Genomic DNA, 19,988 nt, shown 5'->3' with positions numbered 1-19,988 from the left:
AAACGCCCAGGGAGGGCCGCGGGGCGCGCGGGGCGGGGCGGGGCGGGGCGGGGCCGGGCCGGGCCGGGCCGGCGTGGGCTCTGCTCCAGCGGGCCGCGTAGCGGACATGGCGGGCTCCCGGCTCCCGCGGCAGCTCTTTCTGCAGGGCGTGGCGGCGATCTTCATGTTCGCCTTCGCCTCCCTGTACATGCAGATCCCGGGTGAGGGAGCCGAGGGCGCGCGGGTCCTCTCGCCCGCTCCTCTCCCGCGCCGTCCGCAGGCGGGGGAGGGTCCGGCCTTGCGCGAGGGGTAGAGGCAGCGGTGGGCGTCCCGCGGGGCCGCAAGACGCGCCGTGGGCGTGACGCCACCCGGAGCGGGCGCCGGTGGCCTCGGTGCGGACCGGGCTCTGGCCGGCGGATGAGGACGGGGGCCCCGTGGGGGCGGGGGCCGGGGGGCCGCCCCCGCGGACCTCGGCTGGGGAGGGCTGGCCGGGGGCCCCGGAGCGGGCGGGTTCGGCCTGACGCGCCTTCCCACAGGCTTGTACGGCCCCGAGGGCATCCTGCCCGCGCGGAGGACGCTGCGCCCACAGGGCAAGGGGCGCCTGCAGCAGCTGTGGGAGACCCCGACGCTGCTGTGGGAGGCTCCCGTGCTGGGGCTGGACACCGCCCAGGGCCTGGAACTGCTCAGCCTGCTGGGCACGCTGCTGGCCCTGGGTGCCCTGCTGCTGCGCCCGCTGCGCCACCTCCTGGTCTACCTGCTTCTGTGGGCCGCCTACCTGTCGGCCTACCAGGCAAGTGGGGCTGCTGGCCGCCCTGCCGCACGGGGGGGGGGGGGGGGGGGCATCGCGCGACCACTGCAGCCCGCCCCGCCCCGCACTGCGCAGACGCACACGCCTGCCCCTGACACCTCTTCTCCCCGCAGGTGGGCCAGGTGTTCCTTTATTTCCAGTGGTGAGTGGCTGCTGGGCAAGGGGGCTGGGCAGAGTGGGGGGTTTGTTCCTCGGGCACAGTCTTGATGGGGAAGGGTCCTTTGTGCTGTTTGGTGTCCCCGCAGGGATTCCCTGTTGCTGGAGACGGGCTTCCTGGCTGTGCTGGTGGCCCCGCTGGGGTGGCCCCTCTGCCGACGCCGCAAGCAGGCCCCCCAGGGCCGGTCGGAGGGGGCCTCACCCCACGAGGGCCTCCCCTTCTGGCTGGTGCGCTGGCTGCTGTTTCGCCTCATGTTCGCCTCAGGCGTAGTCAAGCTGACCAGCCGCTGCCCTGCGTGGTGGGGGCTCACTGGTGAGGGTCGCGGCCTGGCCTGGGGTGGGCTGGGGGCTCGGCCCAGCTCTGACCGCCCCCCCCCCGTTCCCTGCAGCGCTCACCTACCACTATGAGACACAGTGCATCCCCACACCGGCCGCCTGGTTCGCCCACCACCTGCCCGTCTGGCTGCACAGGCTCAGCGCGGTGGGCACCTTCGTCATCGAGATCGCGGTCCCTCCTCTGTTCTTCGCCCCCATTCGCCGCCTGCGCCTGGCCGCCTTCTACTCCCAGGTGGGGCGGTGGGGCTCAGGCATGCATGGTCTTCTTCAGCCCTGGGGGTGCGGCAGCTGCTGTCGGGAAGGCACTCCAGGTGTGGAGGGTGGGCCCAGGGAAGGGCAGGCGTTCGGGTTGGCGGGGCCCTGGGCTGCCCGCCCTGCTCTGAGAACAGCCCCCGCCCCAGGTGCTGCTGCAGGTCCTGATCATCATCACGGGGAACTACAACTTCTTCAACCTGCTGACGCTGGTGCTCACCACCGCGCTCCTGGACGACCGGCACTTGGCAGCTGGCCGGGGCCAGCGCAGGAAGACGCCCCCCGGTGAGCGGCCGCCTGCATCCCTGCTGTCTGCTTCTCTCTGGCTGCGCCCCCTCCTCCTGGCCTCAGACTCTCCACCAATCTGCGACTGTCCTGCTCCACAGCCCGGTCCGAGGCCCTGCTGGCCACACTGGCCCTGCTGCTGGAACTGGCCGTCTACGGGCTGCTGGCCTATGGCACCATGCACTACTTTGGCCTGGAGGTCAACTGGCAGCAGCACACCGTCCACTCCAGAACCAGTGAGTGCCGGCTTCGGGGCCGGAGGGCGGGAGCCAGCCCGGCCTTCCTCACACCCCTCTCTCTGCAGCCTTCACCTTCCACCAGTTCTCCCAGTGGCTGAAGACGGTGACCCTGCCCACCATGTGGCTGGGCGCAGCCTCCCTCACCTGGGAGCTACTCACTGCCCTCTGGAGGTGCGCAGCCCAGAGAGGGCGGGAGGGGGCGGCTTTCTGGGCAGAGCTCAGGACTCACAGCTGGGACCCCCTGCCCACAGGTGGACGCAGGTGCAGGGCTGGCTGCGGAAGCTGTGTGCTTCGGTGGAGCTGTCCGTCTGGGGCGGTGCCACAGTGGTCATGTTCCTGATCAGCCTGGTGGGTGGCACCGCAGGGGCAGCGGGTGGAGGCCGGGCGGGGCTGGAGGGACAGCGCTGAGCCTCTGCTCCCCTGCTCACAGGTACCCTACTCCTACATGGAGCCCGAGACCCACGGGCGCCTCTGGGCTGGGACGCACCGCCTGTTTGGGGCTGTGGAGCACCTGCAGCTAGCCAACTCTTATGGCCTCTTCCGCCGGATGACGGGTCTGGGTGGGCGGCCTGAGGTGGTGCTGGAAGGCAGCTACGATGGACGTCACTGGACGGTGAGCTTCCCGTCGGCTCGGGGGGCAGTGGAGACCATGTCTAGCTGGCCCCAGATGTCCCTGGATGGCCAGCCCTGTCATAAGCTTGGGGTGGCAGGGGCCAGTCTGCCTGGCCCAGCTAACCTTGGCCCCACTGGGCAGGAGATCGAGTTCATGTACAAACCCGGGAACATGAGCCAGCCGCCCCCCGTCGTGGTCCCCCATCAGCCACGCCTGGATTGGCAGATGTGGTTTGCAGCCCTGGGCCCACACACACACAGCCCATGGTTCACGAGCCTGGTGCTCCGCTTGCTACAGGGAAAGGAGCCTGGTGAGGCCTGGTGGGGTGGGGCCGAGGGAGGAGCAGGGTTGGGGGCGTGTGGGGGTGGTGCTGAGCCCCTCCTCCCCCACAGTGATCCGCCTGATCCAGAACCAGGTCAGCAGGTACCCCTTCCACAAGCAGCCACCCACCTATATCCGCGCCCAGCGGTACAAGTACTGGTTCTCACAGCCTGGGGAGCAGAGGTAAGGGTGGGGCAGCAGGCCGGGTCGGGAGGCCCTGGGCTCAGGCCACGCACTGAACTCTAGCCCTGTTGCAGCCGGTGGTGGCGACGCCAGTGGGTGGAAGAGTTCTTCCCACCCGTGTCCCTGGGGGACCCGAGCCTGGAGACCCTGCTCCAACAGTTTGGGCTTCAGGTAGGAGGGCGGCAGTGCAGGGGGTGGGGGAGGATGGCCCCCCAGTGCTGGGATGACCTCTGTGGGCCTTCCTCTGTCTTGCCTCCACAGGACAAGAGCCCACCCCGGGCCCGTGGCTCCAGCATCCTGGCCCAGGCCCTCCACTGGGTGCGCGCTCAGCTGTCTCCCCTGGAGGCCCCCACGCTGCTCTGGGGGCTCCTTGTGGCTGTAGGCACCATCAGAATCATGCAGACGCTGCTGGCCCCCTGGGTACTCCGGTCCTTCCCGCTAGCCAATGGGGAGAAGCACAAGCCAGCTCCCAAGAAAGACGGGGGAGCTGCCCGTGGACAGGCTGCCCCAGCCCCCAGCAACTGTAGCAGCACCTCTCGGGCCTCTCGGCGGAAAAAGTAGCTTCCAGAGGGCCGGTCCCTTCTCAGCTCTGACCTGCAGCAGGCGTGGCCCCACCCACCGTGCCTTCGCCACCCTGCCAAGCAGATGCAGGCTAGGGTGCTGCCCTCTGATGCAGGGTGCTACTTTGAGGGCCCACCAGTCCCTCACACCAACAGCGTCCCTCCCCAGGGCTGCCCTGCTGCCTCCACAGTTGGCCCAGGAGATGGCCGCGTGACCCAGCTCAGCCAGCTCAGGACCCTCCCCAGGCTGTTGAGGTCTGAGCCTGGAGCCCAGCGTGGGCCCAGCGTGGGCGCCAGGCTGACTCTCCAGGGTGGTTATCAGCAGTGTCCTGAGGATCCGTGCACCAATAAAGGCGTCCTGAGTGCTGGCTGTTTGCCTGTGTTTCCCTCCCGCTGGGGAGGCCTGAAGTTGGTCTCCACACTGCGCTCAGTGCTCTCTGTTAAGTGGGTTTGAGGAGCGGGCGCGGGGCACAGCAGTCCATGTCCCCTAGTAGAGCACCTGGCTCAAGTCCCTACACTGCTTCCAACACAGCGTCTTGCTGGGACACAGCAGGGGATGGCTCAAGTACGTGAGCCCCTGGCCCAGGGGAGACCAGGCTGGAGTCCGGGCGCCTGACTTCAGCCTGGCCCAGCCCCAGCTGTGTGCTGTTGCAGGCGTCTGGGGAGTGACCCAGCAGGTGGAAGAGCTTTGTGTAGGGTGTCTGCCTTTCAAATGGAATAAAAATGGAGTTTCTTCCTATGGAAGTTAATTTTGAGCACCTGACCCCAGAGGAACCTTGGGCTGGCAGAGTGTGGTGTGTATGGAGCCAGGACACGGCCTCTGCTTCCCACGCTCAGGGCAGGACAGAGGGTCAGAGTAGACCAGGGTGGGAGGGAAGAGGGGAAGGCTCGTCCAGCCCCGGCCTCTGACCTGGAAGAGGCCGTCTGGGCTTGTGGCCGATCTCCTGCCCTGGGAGTTTGCAGCACACACCTGCACTGTCAGACCCCAGGAGACAGCCCCTCCCTGAAGTCCACGGAGCCTGCTCTGGCCCATACAGGAGCACTGTGCTCCAGGGGCATCCAGGGAGCTCCTGCTAACAAAGCAGTCTGCTTTGGCCCAAGACAGCAGGTACGTCTAAGATTCCAAAGCCTGTTCTTGGGCCTGCATGCTCAGATTATTAACTTTTTTAATGCTTCTTATTTGATCTACTTGAAAGAGTTACAGATCGTCCCTCAGCTGGTTCACCCCCATGTGCCCACACAGCTGGGTCTGGGTCTGGCAGAAGCCAGCAGCCCAGGCCTCCATCGGCGTCGCCCACGTGGGTGTCAGGGGCCGAGCACTGGGGCCGTCTTCTGCTCTCTCAGATGCATTAGCAGGGAGCTGGGTCAGAAATGGAGCAAGTGGGGCGCGTGTTGTGGCATAGCAAGCAAAGCTGCCACTTGTGACACCAGCATCCCGTGTGGGCGCTGGTTCGAGTCCCGGCTGCTCCACCTCTGACTCAGCTCCCTGCTGATGCTCCTGGGGAAGCAACAGAAGATGGTCCAAGTGCTTGGGCCCCTGAACCCACTTGGCAGACTGACTGAAGCTCCTGGCTTCGGCTTGGCCCAGTCCTGGCTGTTGGGTCATCTGGGGAGTGAACCAGTGGGTGGAGGATCTCTGTAATTCTTCCTTTCAACTAAAGTAGGTACTGAAGATAAATGAGGGGCCAGTGCTGTGCCTTAGCAGGTAAAGCTGCCATCGCAGTGCCATCATCCCATATGGGCGCTGGTTCGAGACCCAGCTGCTCCACTTCCTATCCAGCTCTGCTGTGGCCTGGGAAAGAGTGGAAGATGGCCCAGGTCCTTGGGCCCCTGCACCCATGTGGGAGACCAGGAAGAAGCTCCTGGCTCCTGGCTTTGGATCAGCCCAGCTCCGGCCGTTGCAGCCAATTAAGGAATGAACCAGCGGATGGAAGACCTCTCTCTCTCTCTCTCTGCCTCTCCTTCTCTCTCTAATTCTGACTTTCAAATAAATAAATAAATCTTTAAAAAAAATAAAATGAGACTGGGGTTCTAGCATTTACTGAAAAAACAAAACAGAAGGTGGGGCAGCCATAGGCTGGCATTGTGGCACGGTGAGTTAAGTTGCTGCCTGTGATGCCAGCACCCTGTCTGGAAGCCAGTTCAAGCTGCTCCACTTCTGGTCCAGCTCCCTGCTAATACCCCTTGGTTTCAAGGATGTCTTCACCCCATGTTGAGTTGGTTTTTGTACGTAATGTCAGGTAGGGGCTAATCTCACTCCACCTGTGGATATCTGGCTTTCCCAAAAGTATGTCCTTGCCATCTCTGCTGCAAATCAGCTGGCTGTAAATTGGTGGTTCATTTATGAACTCTCAGTTCCGTCCCGTGGGTCTGGGTGTCTTCTTGTATGGCAGGCCTTGCTGTGTTGGTTACCATAGCTTTGTACCGTGTTGTTTTTTTTTTTTTAATTTATTTATTTACTTGAAAGGTAGAGTTACAGAGAGAAGGAGAGATGGGGTGGGGGTGGGGGGATCAATCTTGCATAGGTTGGTTCACTCCCCAAATGGCTGAAATGGCCAAGGCTGGATCAGGCCAAAGTCAGGATCCTAGAACTCCATCCTCGTCTCCCGTGTGGGTTCAGGGGCTCAAGGACTTGGACCATTTTCCACTGCTCTTTCCACAGCACATTAGCTGGGAGCCGGATCAGAAGTGGAGCAGCAGGACCAGTGCTGTCGCAGAGCCGATAAGGCCACCGCCTGCAGTGCCGGCATCCCGTGTGGGCACCAGTTCATATCCCAGCTGCGCCACTTCAGATCCAGCTCTCTGCTATGGCCTGGGAAGGCAGTAAAAGGTGTCCCAAGTCCTTGCACCCCTGCACGCACATGGGAGACCCGGAAGAAGCTCCTGGATCCTGGCTTCGGATCAGTTCAGCTCCAGCCGTTGTGGCCAATCGGGGAGTGAACCAGCGGATGGAAGACCTCCCACTCTCCCTCCCTCTCTCTCTGCCTCTCTTCCTCTCTGTGTAACTCTTTCACATAAATAATTTTTTTTTTTTTTTAAGTGGAGCAGCTGGGACGAACCAGTGCCCACTAGGGATGCTGGTGTGGCCGGAAGTGGCCTGACTGGACCAGGATACTGGCCTCACTGTAGCATGTTTTGGATCAGGTTTCATTTATACTTTCTGGCTCTGTTCTTTCTGCTATGGTCACTTTGGCTCTTTGGGGTCTTTCTTGGGCTTCATATGGATTTTAGATTTTTTTTTCTATTTCTGTGAAAACCATTGGCATTTTGATTGGGATTGCATGGAGTCTGCAGTTGGCTTTGGGTAATGTGGACATTTTAATCATGCTGATTCTTCCAGTCCATGACATGGGATCTATTTCCATTTATCTGTGTCTTTTTCATCTTCAATATTTATATTGTTCATTGTACAGGTCTTTCACTACAATGGTTAAATTTATTCCTTTTTCGATAGCTATTATAAATGGAATTATTTTATTCATGTTTTCAAATAGCTTGTTGTTGATGTATAGAAACACTACTGATTTTTGAAAATTGGTTTTATAGTCTGCAGTTTCACTGAATTTGCTTATTATTTCTAGCAATTCTTCTGTGGACTTTCTGTTGTTTTAAGCCTCTAAATTTGTGGTGATTTGTTTTGGCAGTCACAGGAAACTAGCAGTCTGAGTGTGTTCTCACCAGACTCCAAGGAGGACGCAGGGGCCCCACCCACCCAGCCACATGAGCCCTAGGGAAGGAGAATGAAGGAACCAGAGCACGCGGGATATGTGCAGATCTGCACAACCTTCCCACACACACACACACACACACACACTGGATATGTGCAGATCTGCACAACCTTCACACACACACACACACACACACACACTGGATATGTGCAGGTCTACACAACCTTCACACACACACAGACATACACACTGGATATATGCAGGTCTACACAACCTTCCCACACACACACACACACACACACTGGATATGTGCAGGTCTACACAACCTTCACACACACAGATACACACACACACACCAGATATGTGCAGGTCTGCACAACCTTCCCCCCCACACACACACACACTGGGTATGTGCAGGTGTGCACAACCTTCCCACACACACACACTGGATATGTGCAGGTCTACACAACCTTCCCCCCCCCACACACACACACTGGATATGTGCAGGTCTACACAACCTTCCCACACACAGATACACACACACACACTGGATATGTGCAGGTCTACACAGCCTTCCCACATACACACACACACCAGATATGTGCAGGTCTACACAACCTTCCCCCCAACACACACACACACTGGATATGTGCAGGTCTACACAACCTTCCCCCCCCCACACACACACACTGGATATGTGCAGGTCTACACAACCTTCCACACACACACACACACACTGGATATGTGCAGGTCTACACAACCTTCACACACACACACACACACACTGGATATGTGCAGGTCTACACAACCTTCCCACACACAGATACACACACACACACTGGATATGTGCAGGTCTACACAACCTTCCACACACACACACACACACACACACTGGATATGTGCAGGTCTGCACAGCCTTCCCACACACAGACACAGACACACACACTGGATATTTGCAGGTCTACACAACCTTCCCACACACACACACACACACACTGGATATGTGCAGGTCTGCACAACCTTCCCACACACAGATACACACACACACACTGGATATGTGCAGGTCTACACAACCTTCCCACACACAGATACACACACACACACTGGATATGTGCAGGTCTGCACAACCTTCACACACACACACACAGACACACACACTGGATATGTGCAGGTCTACACAACCTTCCCCCCCCCACACACACACACTGGATATGTGCAGGTCTGCACAACCTTCACACACACACACACACACACTGGGTATGTGCAGGTCTACACAACCTTCACACACACACACAGACACACACACTGGGTATGTGCAGGTCTACACAACCTTCACACACACACACAGACACACACACTGGGTATGTGCAGGTCTACACAACACACACACACTGCCGACTGAGGGCAGGTCTCCCCTGTACCAGCGGGGCCGCAGGTGACCAGATGACCTGTTCCAAAGGTGCGTGCAGAAGGGATTGGAGCAGGCACACCCCTGCGGCACACCCTGCAGAGTGGGGGCTGTGGCGAGCCTGACACCAGCACAGGGAAACTGGAGCTGCCCCTGGAGAGCACCTTCACCCCGACAAGCCAGACCTGAACCTTGTGAATTCAGAGGAAATGAGACCCGTGGCGCAGATGGAGGCCACGCTGGCAAGCTAAGGTGTGGCGCTGGAGGAGGCAGCTTGGACAGCGGAAGCAGGCAGATATTGTGCAGGTGATGGGCGGAGCCTGGGGCGGCTGCCCTCCAAGGGTGGCTCACAGGCACTCACTCTGTAGCACTTAACCCCTGAGTTTGTCTTCTGTGGGTGTATCCTTTTAGCTATTGGGGGTTTAGGAGTTTTTATTTATTTTCAATTTGTTTGAAAAGAGCTTTCCCATCTGCCTGTTCACTCCCCAAATGCCTGAGCAGCAGGGGCTGTGTCAGGCCGGAACCAGGAGCCTGGATCTCCATCCAGGTTCTGATGTGGGTGGAAGGGACCCAGGCTTGGGCCGTCACCTCTGCTTCCAGGTGTGCAGTGGAGAGCTGGGACCCCGGCTCAGGTATCAGCTATGGGGTGAGGCTGCTTGCCTGCTGGGCCGAGAACTTGCGCTGGCTCCTGCCACACACACACACACACGACACACACATGACACACGACACATACACCACACACATGACACATACCACACACTACACCACACACACACACCACACATTCACACACACTACATGGCACATACAACATCAACACACACACCACACATTTACACACACCACACACGCGACACACACCACCGCACCACACACGACACACGACACATACACCACACACATGACACATACCACACACTACACCACACACACACCACACACATGACACATACCACACACTACACCACACACACACACCACATACACATGACACATACCACACCACACACACACACCACACATTCACACACACTACATGGCACATACAACATCAACACACACCCCACACACACACACACACACGACACACACCACACCACACACACCACCGCACCACACACATGACACACGACACATACACCACACACACGACACACACCACACCACACACATGACACACGACACATACACCACACACATGACACATACCACACACTACACCACACACACACACCACATACACATGACACATACCACACCACACACACACACCACACATTCACACACACTACATGGCACATACAACATCAACACACACCCCACACACACACACACACACGACACACACCACACCACACACACCACCGCACCACACACATGACACACGACACATACACCACACACACGACACACACCACACCACACACATGACACACGACACGTACACCACACACATGACACATACCACACACTACACCACACACACACCACATACACATGACACATACCACACCACACACACACACCACACATTCACACACACTACATGGCACATACAACATCAACACACACACCACACATTTACACACACCACACACGCGACACATACCACACATGACACATATCACACCACACACACCCAGACCACACACAGCACTCACACACTCACACACCACACATACACCACACACACTCGTGACACACGACACGTAGCACACTCACACCACACCGAGCCCAGAGGATGTGGTGGCTGTTTAAAAGGGGTGAGGTCAGTTGTCGTCCCCCCCACGCTGGAGCTGGGCAGTTGCCAAGGTGCTCACACCAGGCAGGGCCCTCCCAGGCTGCCCCGTCCCACTGAAGAGTCAGGCACGGCAGAACTTCACGTCTTTATTGTCACCAGGCGCCAGTGGCCATGAGGGGGGGACGGGCGGGTCCAGAGCCTCTCCTGAGGCCGAGGCGGATCCTCCCTGTGCTGGGCCTCCCCGGGCTCCCCAGGACACCCCACCGGGCCTGTGGGCTGGCTCAGAGGGGCAGGCTGGTCACCAGCACAGGACGCCGGGGCAGTACTTGTCAATGAGCCCCTGGTAGTACGGGCGCAGCTTGTCCACGTCGGGCAGGTCGGGGCACTTCGTGTACAGGTCGAACTTGCTGTAGCAGGGAGGGGCAGAGAGATCATGAGGGCCCCGCCCTGGCCATCGGCCTTGTCCTCACCCCAGCCCCCCACAGGCCCGGGCTTACTTGAACTCCTGCACCCAGGGCAGCATGTCCAGGTCCCGCTGGCTACACAGGTGCCGGTAGTCGCCGCCGGTGTGCCACGGGTAGAAGGAGTGAAACCGGATCATGTAGAAGGCCTGTGGAGAGGGCCACACCCAGCATGCTCCCTGCCCGGCGGGGGCTGGCCCGGGCGGGGCTCCCAGGCCTGCCCCTCCCCCACCTACCTCCTCAGGCAGGGAGAACTTGTTGAACTTCATCATCTGGTACATGTACTCTGCGGGCGGGGGCGGGCGCATCAGCTGCAGGCTTGCAGCGGGCGGCCCTCCCGCCCCCACCCCCAGGCGGCCCGCGCCCCGCCCGCCCCGCGGCTCACCATCGTGGCCCCAGGACATGAGGACGTTCTCCAGCCCGCAATGCGGCTGGTACATGCCCAGCTCCGTGCTGCAGAGAGAGCGCAGAGTGAGGGGCTGCTGTGGGCCGGGGAGGGGAGGGCTGGCCAGGGTTGGGGGGAGGGTGGCACCTGTACTGGGGATGCTGCATGTCAGGGTTGTCCTGGAAAGTGGAGTCACGGAAAACCACAGAGGCCTGGGGTCGGCAGCCGACGGGGAAGGTGTCTCCAACGACCGCCCACTGCAGGGCAAAGGCTGGGTGGGTAGGGCCCCCCACATTAGTGTCCCCCCTCCCTAGCTTCCCTGGCTCTCACCTGGGGCTCCCCCCACAGAGCCAGGACCTTCCCGAGGTCATGCAGGAGCCCAACAAGATGGAACCAGTCTAGGAGGGAGGCACACAGGGCAGGAGGGTTGGTGTGGGGGCGGAGAGCCAGGATGGCCCCGGCTGCTGGGGTGCCCCTCGCACACCCCACCCCCACCACACAGCTGGCTCAGCGCACCCTTGTCGGGGTGCGCCCTCCGGATGCCCTCTGCCGTCTGAAAGGCATGGAAGGAATTGGGGAAGTCCACGTCGGGGTCCGACTCGTCCACCAGCGCGTCCAGTGCGCCCACAGCCTCCAGGACGGTCATCTTCGTGTAGGAGAAGCTGCCGAACTGGGCATGCTGGGTGGGAGGGCGGGCCGAGTCAGCTCAGCGCCCGTCCCGGCCGGAGAGCTGGGGCTGGGGCTGGGGCTGGGGCTGGGCCAAGGGGCGGCGCTGACCTTCCTCCTGACGAAGTCCACCGTCTGCTGTGAGTGCATGAGCTTGTAGGTGTTGAAGACGCGATCCAGGAGGGGGCCCGACTGCAAGCCAGACAGTCAGCAGAGGCCATGTGCCTCACGCGGCCGCCCCTCCCCCAGGCCGGGCCCCACAGGTGGGAGCAGAGCCTCCCCCCAGGGCCAGGTCCTCACCGTGTAGTTCCGGAAGGTGCTCTTGTCTTTGGCTGTCTCTGGGTCTGCATCAGGTCGGTAGGTCAGGGAAGGGTCTGGGCCCTGGGCGCATGGGGGATTTGATCCATGTCACTGTCAGGCCATCCCCACAGGGCTGGAGACACCGAGCCTGGGACCTGCTCAAGGCTGCTGGCGGGCACCTGAGGACACGGCCTCCCCCACGCCGTCAGCTGGGCCTGCACTGGCCTCGGACACCTGGTATGCTCACCAGCCAGGCAGATGTATGTGCCCAACACCAGGGATGCCGTGAGGGCTAGGAACCGCCCTGCTCCACCTCCTCGCAGACGCGGGAGACCCGAGTCCGCGGGGAGGCAGGGGTCTGCTGACCCTGCTGCAGTTGGACCAGCAGGAAGAGGCCTGGGTGGGCAGGAGCTGCTGCCTTTTCCCCCAGGGAAGGCTAGCCGGCAGGGAAGGGGGCAGGGGGGCCCCTTTCCCAGCAGGTCTGCAGTACTTACCACAGCCACCTTCATCCTGAGGTCAGTGGATCTCGGGTGGGCCAGAATCCCGTGGGCTCAGGTGCCCCTATATATGCCCACAGGTTACATAAGTGACCAGACACCACCCAGCCCCTTGGCCTTGGCCCTCGGTAATGAGTGACCATCTGCCCCCTCCTGCCACAGCGAGTTAATGTGTCAGCGCAGGCAAAGCCTCAGCCCCCTTGCCCTGACCTCAGCCTCCCTGACCCCAGAGGAACTGACCTGCTTCTCGTTCCAGGCACTGCTCCACAACCCCCCAACCTGCCCCGGCCTTTAAACACCTCTGCCACCACCTCAGGCGGCCCCTCCCCACAGGTGGTACAGACCCTGGACCCCGCCCCTCTGCCCCCACCCCGGGTCTCTGGGAGTGAAAGCTTGGGCTCCAGGCTCTATGGCTCTGGGTGGGGCAGGGGCTTCCTAAGGAAAAGCTAACTCTTTTAAAACTGTGAAAATGGCATTGAACGCTTTATTCAATACAGCACACTAGGGCAAAGGGATAGGGCCCAAGCCGCAAACCACCAAGGGGGCTGGAGACCCACTGCCGGGGAGTGGAGTGGAGGATCCGTGCAGATGGGACAAAGCAGGTTGAGGGCTGGAGGCAGCAGCTCTCAGAAGTCAAGGGTGGGAGATGAGGAATTCCATCAGATATGGAGGGTGGGGGAGGCCCGAGAGCTGACCGGATTCTTGCTAACCCGGTGCTAGGCAAGGCAGGGCCAAGGTCAAGTCCGGAGGAGACTGGGCTCGGGCAGTCTGTCTGGGCTCTCGGACGAGAGTCAAGGACAGACACCGGTGCGGCCAATGCCGTGAGCTGCCCGTCGCTGTCCATGCAGAGGGAGATCAGGCCCCTGGAGGCTTCTTGTGGGGCCTCGTGGGCCTGGGATGCGGTGTGGCTGGGGAAGGCACTGGGGGCGGGAACTCAGCAGGCTGTGGGGGCATCAGGTGACTTCACACCGCTGCCGGCTGTGGGTGGTGGCAGGAAACCTTCTGACACTGCCCAGATGTCGGAGGGCAACGGAAGAGCCACAAGGTGGGGGCTACGGGGCAGGTTGGCGGGGGGACTGGTGCAGGGGGCAAAGTCTGTGCTTCAGCCCCCCAGGGCGCAGGGCCCACTCGAGAAGAGGGGTGTGGGGGAGGGCAGCATCCCTGGCAGAGGAAACAACACCCAGGCCAGGCGGGCGCGGGGATGGACCTTGCCCCTGCCCCAGGAGCTGAGTTGTGAAAACTGAACTCCTCTCACCGGTTTGCCCCAGACCCCTCCTCTGCCTTGTTCCCCTTCCCTGCTCGGTCCTCACTGCCACGTGGGCATCACCCCTGACTCAGGCCCAGGCCGCTGGCCCCTCCCCCAGTCTCTCCTAGCCAGTGCTGCAGACACAGCTCCCGTGCGAGGGGGGCCTTGGTGGCTCAAATCTCACGCACCCTTCCTGCAGGCGGCCCCTCAACCACCTGCTGCTGATTCTTCGTCTGCCTCCCTGGGCACGGAGGTCTCAGCCTGGTCCCCTGTGTGCCAGGAGCCCCCAAAGAAGGCACCAGCCCGGGGCCCAGGCACCCTCCCAGGTGGTGGCCACAGCTCTGCCCTCCTGCTCTGCCTCTGGGGGGGTAATTGACAGTGGCAAATGCTGGTGGGTGGAGTGCCGTGTGTGTTTCTAATGGACAGAAACTACCATTTCCGCACCTCCAGGCTCCGCCGGTCAGGACTGCATCGAAGCGTGGGTGACAGGACATGTGTGAAGACCCAGCCCCAGGTGGACACGCAGGACCCTGCACACACCAGCTGTGGCTCTCATTCTCCTTATCATTTTGAGGCTGCTTGCTCCTCCCTGGGCTCTTAGTGGGTGCAGAGAAGCAAGTCTTCCCAGCCTCCCGCTGTCCCCAGGCCTGGTCCTGTGAGGCCCCTACACTGTGTGTGTGTGTGGGGGGGGAGGTCCTGGGAGCTCTTGCTTGGCTGTGCTTGCCTCCCTGGGGGGGGGGGTTCCTTAGTTGCCCTGGGTAGGAAGAAGGGAGCATCCTTGCTCTGCCCTAGAATGGCCCCTATGGCCCTATTCCGTAGCTGCCCGCAATTGGGGTGGGGTAACCATGGCCAGCTGGCCTGGGTTCCAGGATTGCCAGTCAGAGCTGCCAAGGCTCCTTTGTGACCTGTCCCTACTCAGCTGATCCTGGAGTCACAGCATCACAGGGCACTGGGAGGGGAAGGGTCGGGCACAGGCATGCCCAAGTGGGAAGGGGCTCAGCGTCACCCCCCGCCTTTGCTCAGAGGTGACCCCGTGGGTTTGGAACCTGGGTGACTGCTCCCTGATGTTGGCCAAACCTCTCTCCTCAGAGGCCCTTCTCGGCGTTCGATGCTGCCCACCACCTCTGCCTGTGACGGCTCCCTGAGTGTGCACACCCGTGGGGTACACAGGTCCTAGGTGTGCAGACCCAGCGTGAAGACCCTCCTGGGTCTATATACACCCATGACTCTCCGTGTCCACGGCCACTCAGGCCCTGTTGTCTGCAGGAACTCCAGGGGCCCTGGCCGGGGCTGTGGGGTTAGCCGCACCTCTGGAATCCAGGCACAGCTCCCCTGCCCGGAAGGGACAGGCAGGGGTGTGGTCCTGTCCCACCTCAGCCATAACTGTGGGGGCTGCTGGGGTCGATGGGAGCGGAGTCCTGGCGGCCCGCTGGCCTCACGAGCTGCCAAAGCCGGTGGCTGAGGTTCTGTACTTGGCAGGTGCCCAGCACACAGCCCACCCGCAGGAGCTGGGCTTGGGTCCTGCGGGGGCCGGGGTGTCTCTGGCCGCTGTCCCGGAGACGCTGGCCCATCGTGGGGGCCTGGCTGGCCCTCCTGTATGGCTGAGGAACCTGACGGGGCTTCCAGACCACTGCCCAGGGTGCAGGGTGTCGGGGCTGCAGACTGCCGGAAGGGGTCCGGGCCGGGGGCTCTCTGCAGAGGCAACGGAGGACGTGAACTTGACAGCTGAGCCCTTCAGAATCCCCTCACCCCCACTCGGGGCAGGGGTCACTGGCACGGGAAGTCCACAGCTTCCCCGACAGCCTGGTGTGTGGCCAGGGGAAGCCCATAGCCCCTTCTGAACACATAGTCATCTTGTGGCCCAGGTCACGTGTCCCATCAACAGCACCTCCCCGGGGCAAAGGGCACCCTGGGCACCAGGCCCAGGACTGTGGGTGATGTCCCCGCAGCCCCTCTCTCCCTTAGGAGAGACAGGCCTGAGGAGCCCCCAACAGGCATCCCCCTCATAGGGTGTGGATACCCGCCTTGGGAGGGAGGCAGAGAAAGAGAGGCCTCTGGGGTTGCACTGGTCCTCAATTTGGGAGGTGGGGGGTGGGGCTGGAGATGAGGAGGTGAGGGAGGGGACAGTGCATCCCGTGGTACCCTGGTTACCCTCGAGGGACAGGGATCGGGGTTGGTCTGAGACCTGTCGTCCTGCTCACCTGGGCCGAAGGGGCCGTGGGCCCCCGAGCGGGCCGCTGGACAGCGCACCGGGCAGCTGCAGGTACACAAGGCTGACGCAACCCAGGATGACAGCCAGGAGCCGGGCCATGGCACCCACGCTGAGTAGAGAGAGCCGCGGACTGCCTGCCGGGTCGGGGGCGGCCTGGGCCTCAGGCCAGCCCCCAAGTCCGCACGGTGGGGCCCCTGCCACCTGGGGGCGCCAGGCGTGGCGTGGGCAAGTTGGGTTCCTGCCAGCCGACCGGCGCGCGGACCTCCGGAGGGGAGCGGGCCGACTGGTCCGGGTTCCGTCGGCAGGTGGCGGGCAGAGCAGGTGGGGGAAGTCTTAGTCAGCCAGAGGCCTTGGGTGCTGCGGGGGGACCGAGCGCCGGCCCTGGCGGCGCCCCTAGAGCTAAATAGCCTCTCCCGCAGGGGCGGAGCTGGCGCGCCGGGGGGCGGGGCGGGGGCGGGGGGGGGCGGGGGGAGGACGGCACCGGACGCGGCCTCGCCTGGGACCCTTGTGGCTTCAAGGAGAAGGCGCGGGACAGCAGCGCTGGGCAACTGCGCGGGAACCCCGGGCTGCCGCGCCCTGCCAGGGCTCGGGTCGCTGCACAGTCCAGAGCCTGGGGAGTCATGGCTGGGCTCTCAAGCCAGAGGGTGGGCCCCGGGCAGCGCTGGCTCAGGATCCCGCGCAGAACAGATGGCGGAGGGTCTGTCGGGTCCCAGGGAGGCCGTTCCCAGGCGGCCTTTTTCCTAGAACCTCGTTTTGTAAGAAACTCAAACCTAGGTGCCAGGCAAGATCCCTGCACAGTGCCCACTGTGGGGCCAGGTTCTGCTTCCCTGTACCTCACACACAAGCACGTCGAATGGAAAGTAGACCCGGCCCAGCTCCATAGTTGGTGTCCTGTGATTGATTTAACCAATCCTTCATCAGTGGCCACGAGAACCCTGCGCGGTCTCCACTGGACAGCAACGGTGCTAACCTGTTCTCCACAAACCTGGTGCCCACCACTGTCCACAGATGAAGGCCTCGGCAGCTCTCGGCTTCTTTGTCCATCTGAGAGGCAGCCATGATCTCATCCGCCTCCTACCAGAGGTTTCTCCGATTACCTGCCCCTCCTCATACCCCCTGTGGCCACTCTGTCCCTCCTGCTGAGCACACCATGGGCGCTCAGTAAACATTTGCTGGATGATTAAGTTCATGAGTGTTGAGCCTGGCCTACCTCTGAGAAGGGTGGGGGGCTCCAGCAGTCACCTGCTTGTCCATTCCTACCAGCCAGGCCTGAGAGGGGTCGTGTGTTTGTGTCAGGAGCACAGGCCTGGGGAGTCCAGCAGGAGCGGGGCCCATGGGGACATGGGGGACAGGGTGCTGCACACACGGGCTCCTGGCTCCCGGCACAGCCTTTCTGCCTTCTGAGCCACCCGTGGGTCACCCACACGGAGGTGTCGGCTCAGCCTTCGGTGCTGTGAGCGAGGGCTGAAGACAGGGCAGGATTTCGAGGTGGTCGGGCCCTGGCAGGTGGAGGGACACCGTCCACAGAGCAGGCAGAGGGAAGAAGGTGGTGTAGGGAGGTGTGGGCAGAGGGCCGAGGAGGGCACTCGTCCTGCAGTGTCATCTTCCACACTGTGGAAGCACCATCGTTCCAGACACAAACATGGTTTGTCCACCTTGCCAGTAGGGACGTTTTAATCTGGGACAGGTGGTGGTAGGTCTGGGGGTGGGCGGGCCAGAAGCCCACTGCCTTCTTTCTTTCAGACCCTGGGACGACTGAACAATCACTACCTCCATCAGACCGTGGTCCCATTGCCCAGAGCCCACGGTTGACGGCGCTGGGGGGGTCCTCTGACCCTCAGGCATCAGCCTGGCTGCCTCTCCCACTGGCGAGCCCACAGAAGTGTCCCCACACTCTTCAAGGGGAGGCCCTGGGCCTCCGTTCTTCCTCAGTTGAGGAGCTGCCCCTGGGGCGCGATGGGGCGGCTGCCCTGGAGCAGTGTCCACGGCGGAGACGGGTGAAAGGCAGGCCAGCCAGGCCCGGGCTGCGGGAGGGCTGGGTGTGCTGACGGCAGTGGGGAGAGCTTTAGAGAAGTGGGAGTGCAGCAGACAGCGAGCGTGGCGACCGCCAAGGGAGGTTTTGAGAGCCGAGATGAAGCTGGAGCCAGAAGGAGGAAGAGAGGGTGTGGTGAGGGCATGGCCGGCCAGCAGCAGGCAGAGGCTCTGTGGGTACGTGGTGGGGGGGATGCCGGCTGGGGGTCTCCCACCTGGTGGCTTCTGTTTCTATGTGAGGAAGGGGCAGCAGCTGGAAGAGCTGCGGACTGGAGACAGCTGCCCAGACAGCAGCAGGCTGGGCAGTGGGTGTCACCACAGGCCACTCACCCTGTATGGTGAGCGGCAGGTGAGGGGTGTGGATGGCCCTGGAGTTTGGCCAGATGGGGGCCAGAGGGGCCGGCGCTGTGACCCTGCAGTGGGCTGAGCCTCCGTCTGTGGCGCTGGCATCCCCTGTGGGCGCCAGTTCTAGTCCCAGCTGCTCCTCTTCCGATCCAGCTCTCTGCTTCTGCTCTGGGAAAGCGGTGGAAGATGGCCCAAGTACTTGGGGCCCTAAATCTGCGTGGGAGACCCAGAGGAAGTTCCCAGCTTCGGATCAGCTCGGCTCTGGCTGTTGCAGCCATCTGGAGAGTGGATCAGTGGATGGAACAGTGGATGGACGACCTCTCTCTGTCAGCGGGGGAGAGGCGGCTTGGGTGGACGCAGGCACTGCTGAGGGTGCCACGGGCAGGACCCGAGACTCAGCGGCAGGAGCCTTGCAGGGTTAGGGCAGCCTGGAAGGGACAGGCCCCTGAGGCTGGGGACACAGACCTGGGCATTGACATGGGCCTGGTGGGAGGCCTAAGGGCAGGGAAGCGGGTGTGGGGTAGCCCCTGGCAGGATGTGTCCAGGGCTGCTGCTGCCCACACACAAACCCCGGAGTGCTAATAGGGGTGGAGGGGCTCCTTTCTGGGTACATGTGCTGGAAATCAACTCAAGCCGGCTTAGACAAAAAGGGTTCCTCAGCCTTGGTCAACCCGGGAGTGGCTGAGGGCGGCTGTGGCTGTGCCACCGTCCACCAGCAGGGCGGAGATGGGCTGGGCCCCCCCTCAGCTGTCTCTGAGCTTGCCTCTCATTCTCTCTGGCCACTCCTGGGGCAGATGGGACATGGCTGCCATCAGCTTCCGCAGAGCCAGCTCCTTGCAGGCACCCTGCCCTTGAGGGCCATGTCTCCCTTGACCATCGCTGGGCCGCTGCTGGGGAGGGCCTGACCAGCCCCAGCACTTGGGGGCGGCGGGTGTCCCTGGGCCGGGTGTTTGGATCTCCCTCGCCTCCGCGGGGACCCCCAAGGGCAGGCCCAGCCTTTCTCGAACCCAGAGCCCCCAAAGGTGGGGCTTGGGTGCCCCCCTGAGGTGACGGCCTCGGCCTCCTCCGTCCTCCGGCCGGGCCCACGTCCCTCCCGCCTTCCCTCAGCCTGAAGCGCCTCCCAACGGGGGGCTCAACCAGGGCCGCTGACCGGTCGGAGGGTCTGCACCGAGGCCCCGGGGCGGGAGACGATGGGCGGGCCATCGCTTCCGGGATCCGCCCCCACGAATGGTCGACCAATGGCGTTTGTTGTCTCGCGCCCCGCCCACTGGGGGGGGCGGGCCGAGGGTGCGC

At 62.1% G+C, this 19,988-nt stretch overlaps 3 protein-coding genes across 5 annotated transcripts; 1 reads left to right on the top strand and 2 right to left on the bottom strand.

Annotated features, from left to right (window-relative positions):
* The first annotated feature begins 26 nt into the window (after positions 1 to 26).
* LMF2 (lipase maturation factor 2) lies at positions 27 to 4,102 on the top strand. Of its 3 annotated transcripts, XM_070051546.2 has the most exons (14): positions 27 to 200; positions 516 to 769; positions 901 to 929; positions 1,033 to 1,256; positions 1,333 to 1,511; positions 1,681 to 1,816; positions 1,918 to 2,052; positions 2,121 to 2,226; positions 2,307 to 2,403; positions 2,486 to 2,668; positions 2,810 to 2,978; positions 3,061 to 3,172; positions 3,247 to 3,343; positions 3,434 to 4,102. In XM_070051546.2, the coding sequence occupies exons 1-14, from the start codon at positions 107 to 109 to the stop codon at positions 3,731 to 3,733; spliced, it is 2,115 nt and encodes a 704-aa protein (XP_069907647.1). In that variant the 5' UTR covers positions 27 to 106; the 3' UTR covers positions 3,734 to 4,102. The 3 variants fall into 3 exon arrangements, 2 of the variants coding, with proteins under 2 accessions (XP_069907647.1, XP_089163930.1); XR_016216452.1 differs by lacking the exon at positions 2,810 to 2,978 and having other exon boundaries at positions 52 to 200; XM_089307804.1 differs by having other exon boundaries at positions 52 to 200; positions 1,681 to 1,841; positions 2,121 to 2,403.
* A 6,581-nt stretch (positions 4,103 to 10,683) lies between these two features.
* On the bottom strand, positions 10,684 to 13,178 carry MIOX (myo-inositol oxygenase). The gene is made up of 11 exons (XM_070053126.2): positions 13,102 to 13,178; positions 12,859 to 12,925; positions 12,365 to 12,445; positions 12,176 to 12,256; positions 11,915 to 12,077; positions 11,729 to 11,796; positions 11,546 to 11,655; positions 11,399 to 11,466; positions 11,250 to 11,299; positions 11,050 to 11,162; positions 10,684 to 10,959 (listed from the first exon to the last, which is right to left on the bottom strand). The coding sequence occupies exons 2-11, from the start codon at positions 12,871 to 12,873 to the stop codon at positions 10,851 to 10,853; spliced, it is 858 nt and encodes a 285-aa protein (XP_069909227.1). The 5' UTR covers positions 12,874 to 12,925; positions 13,102 to 13,178; the 3' UTR covers positions 10,684 to 10,850.
* A 2,173-nt stretch (positions 13,179 to 15,351) lies between these two features.
* On the bottom strand, positions 15,352 to 16,549 carry ADM2 (adrenomedullin 2). Its single transcript, XM_070053127.2, has 2 exons — positions 16,309 to 16,549; positions 15,352 to 15,799 (listed from the first exon to the last, which is right to left on the bottom strand). Exons 1-2 carry the CDS (start codon positions 16,416 to 16,418, stop codon positions 15,481 to 15,483), a joined length of 429 nt encoding a protein of 142 aa, XP_069909228.1. The 5' UTR covers positions 16,419 to 16,549; the 3' UTR covers positions 15,352 to 15,480.
* Positions 16,550 to 19,988: the final 3,439 nt, after the last annotated feature.

Source organism: Oryctolagus cuniculus, chromosome 11 (genome assembly GCF_051225735.1).
Source record: "Oryctolagus cuniculus isolate XC-2025 breed Fujian yellow rabbit chromosome 11, ASM5122573v1, whole genome shotgun sequence".
Classification (NCBI taxonomy): Eukaryota; Metazoa; Chordata; class Mammalia; order Lagomorpha; family Leporidae; genus Oryctolagus; species Oryctolagus cuniculus.
The sequence above is the reverse complement of the archived record's forward strand: the minus strand, read 5'-3'. Positions and strand labels throughout refer to the sequence as shown.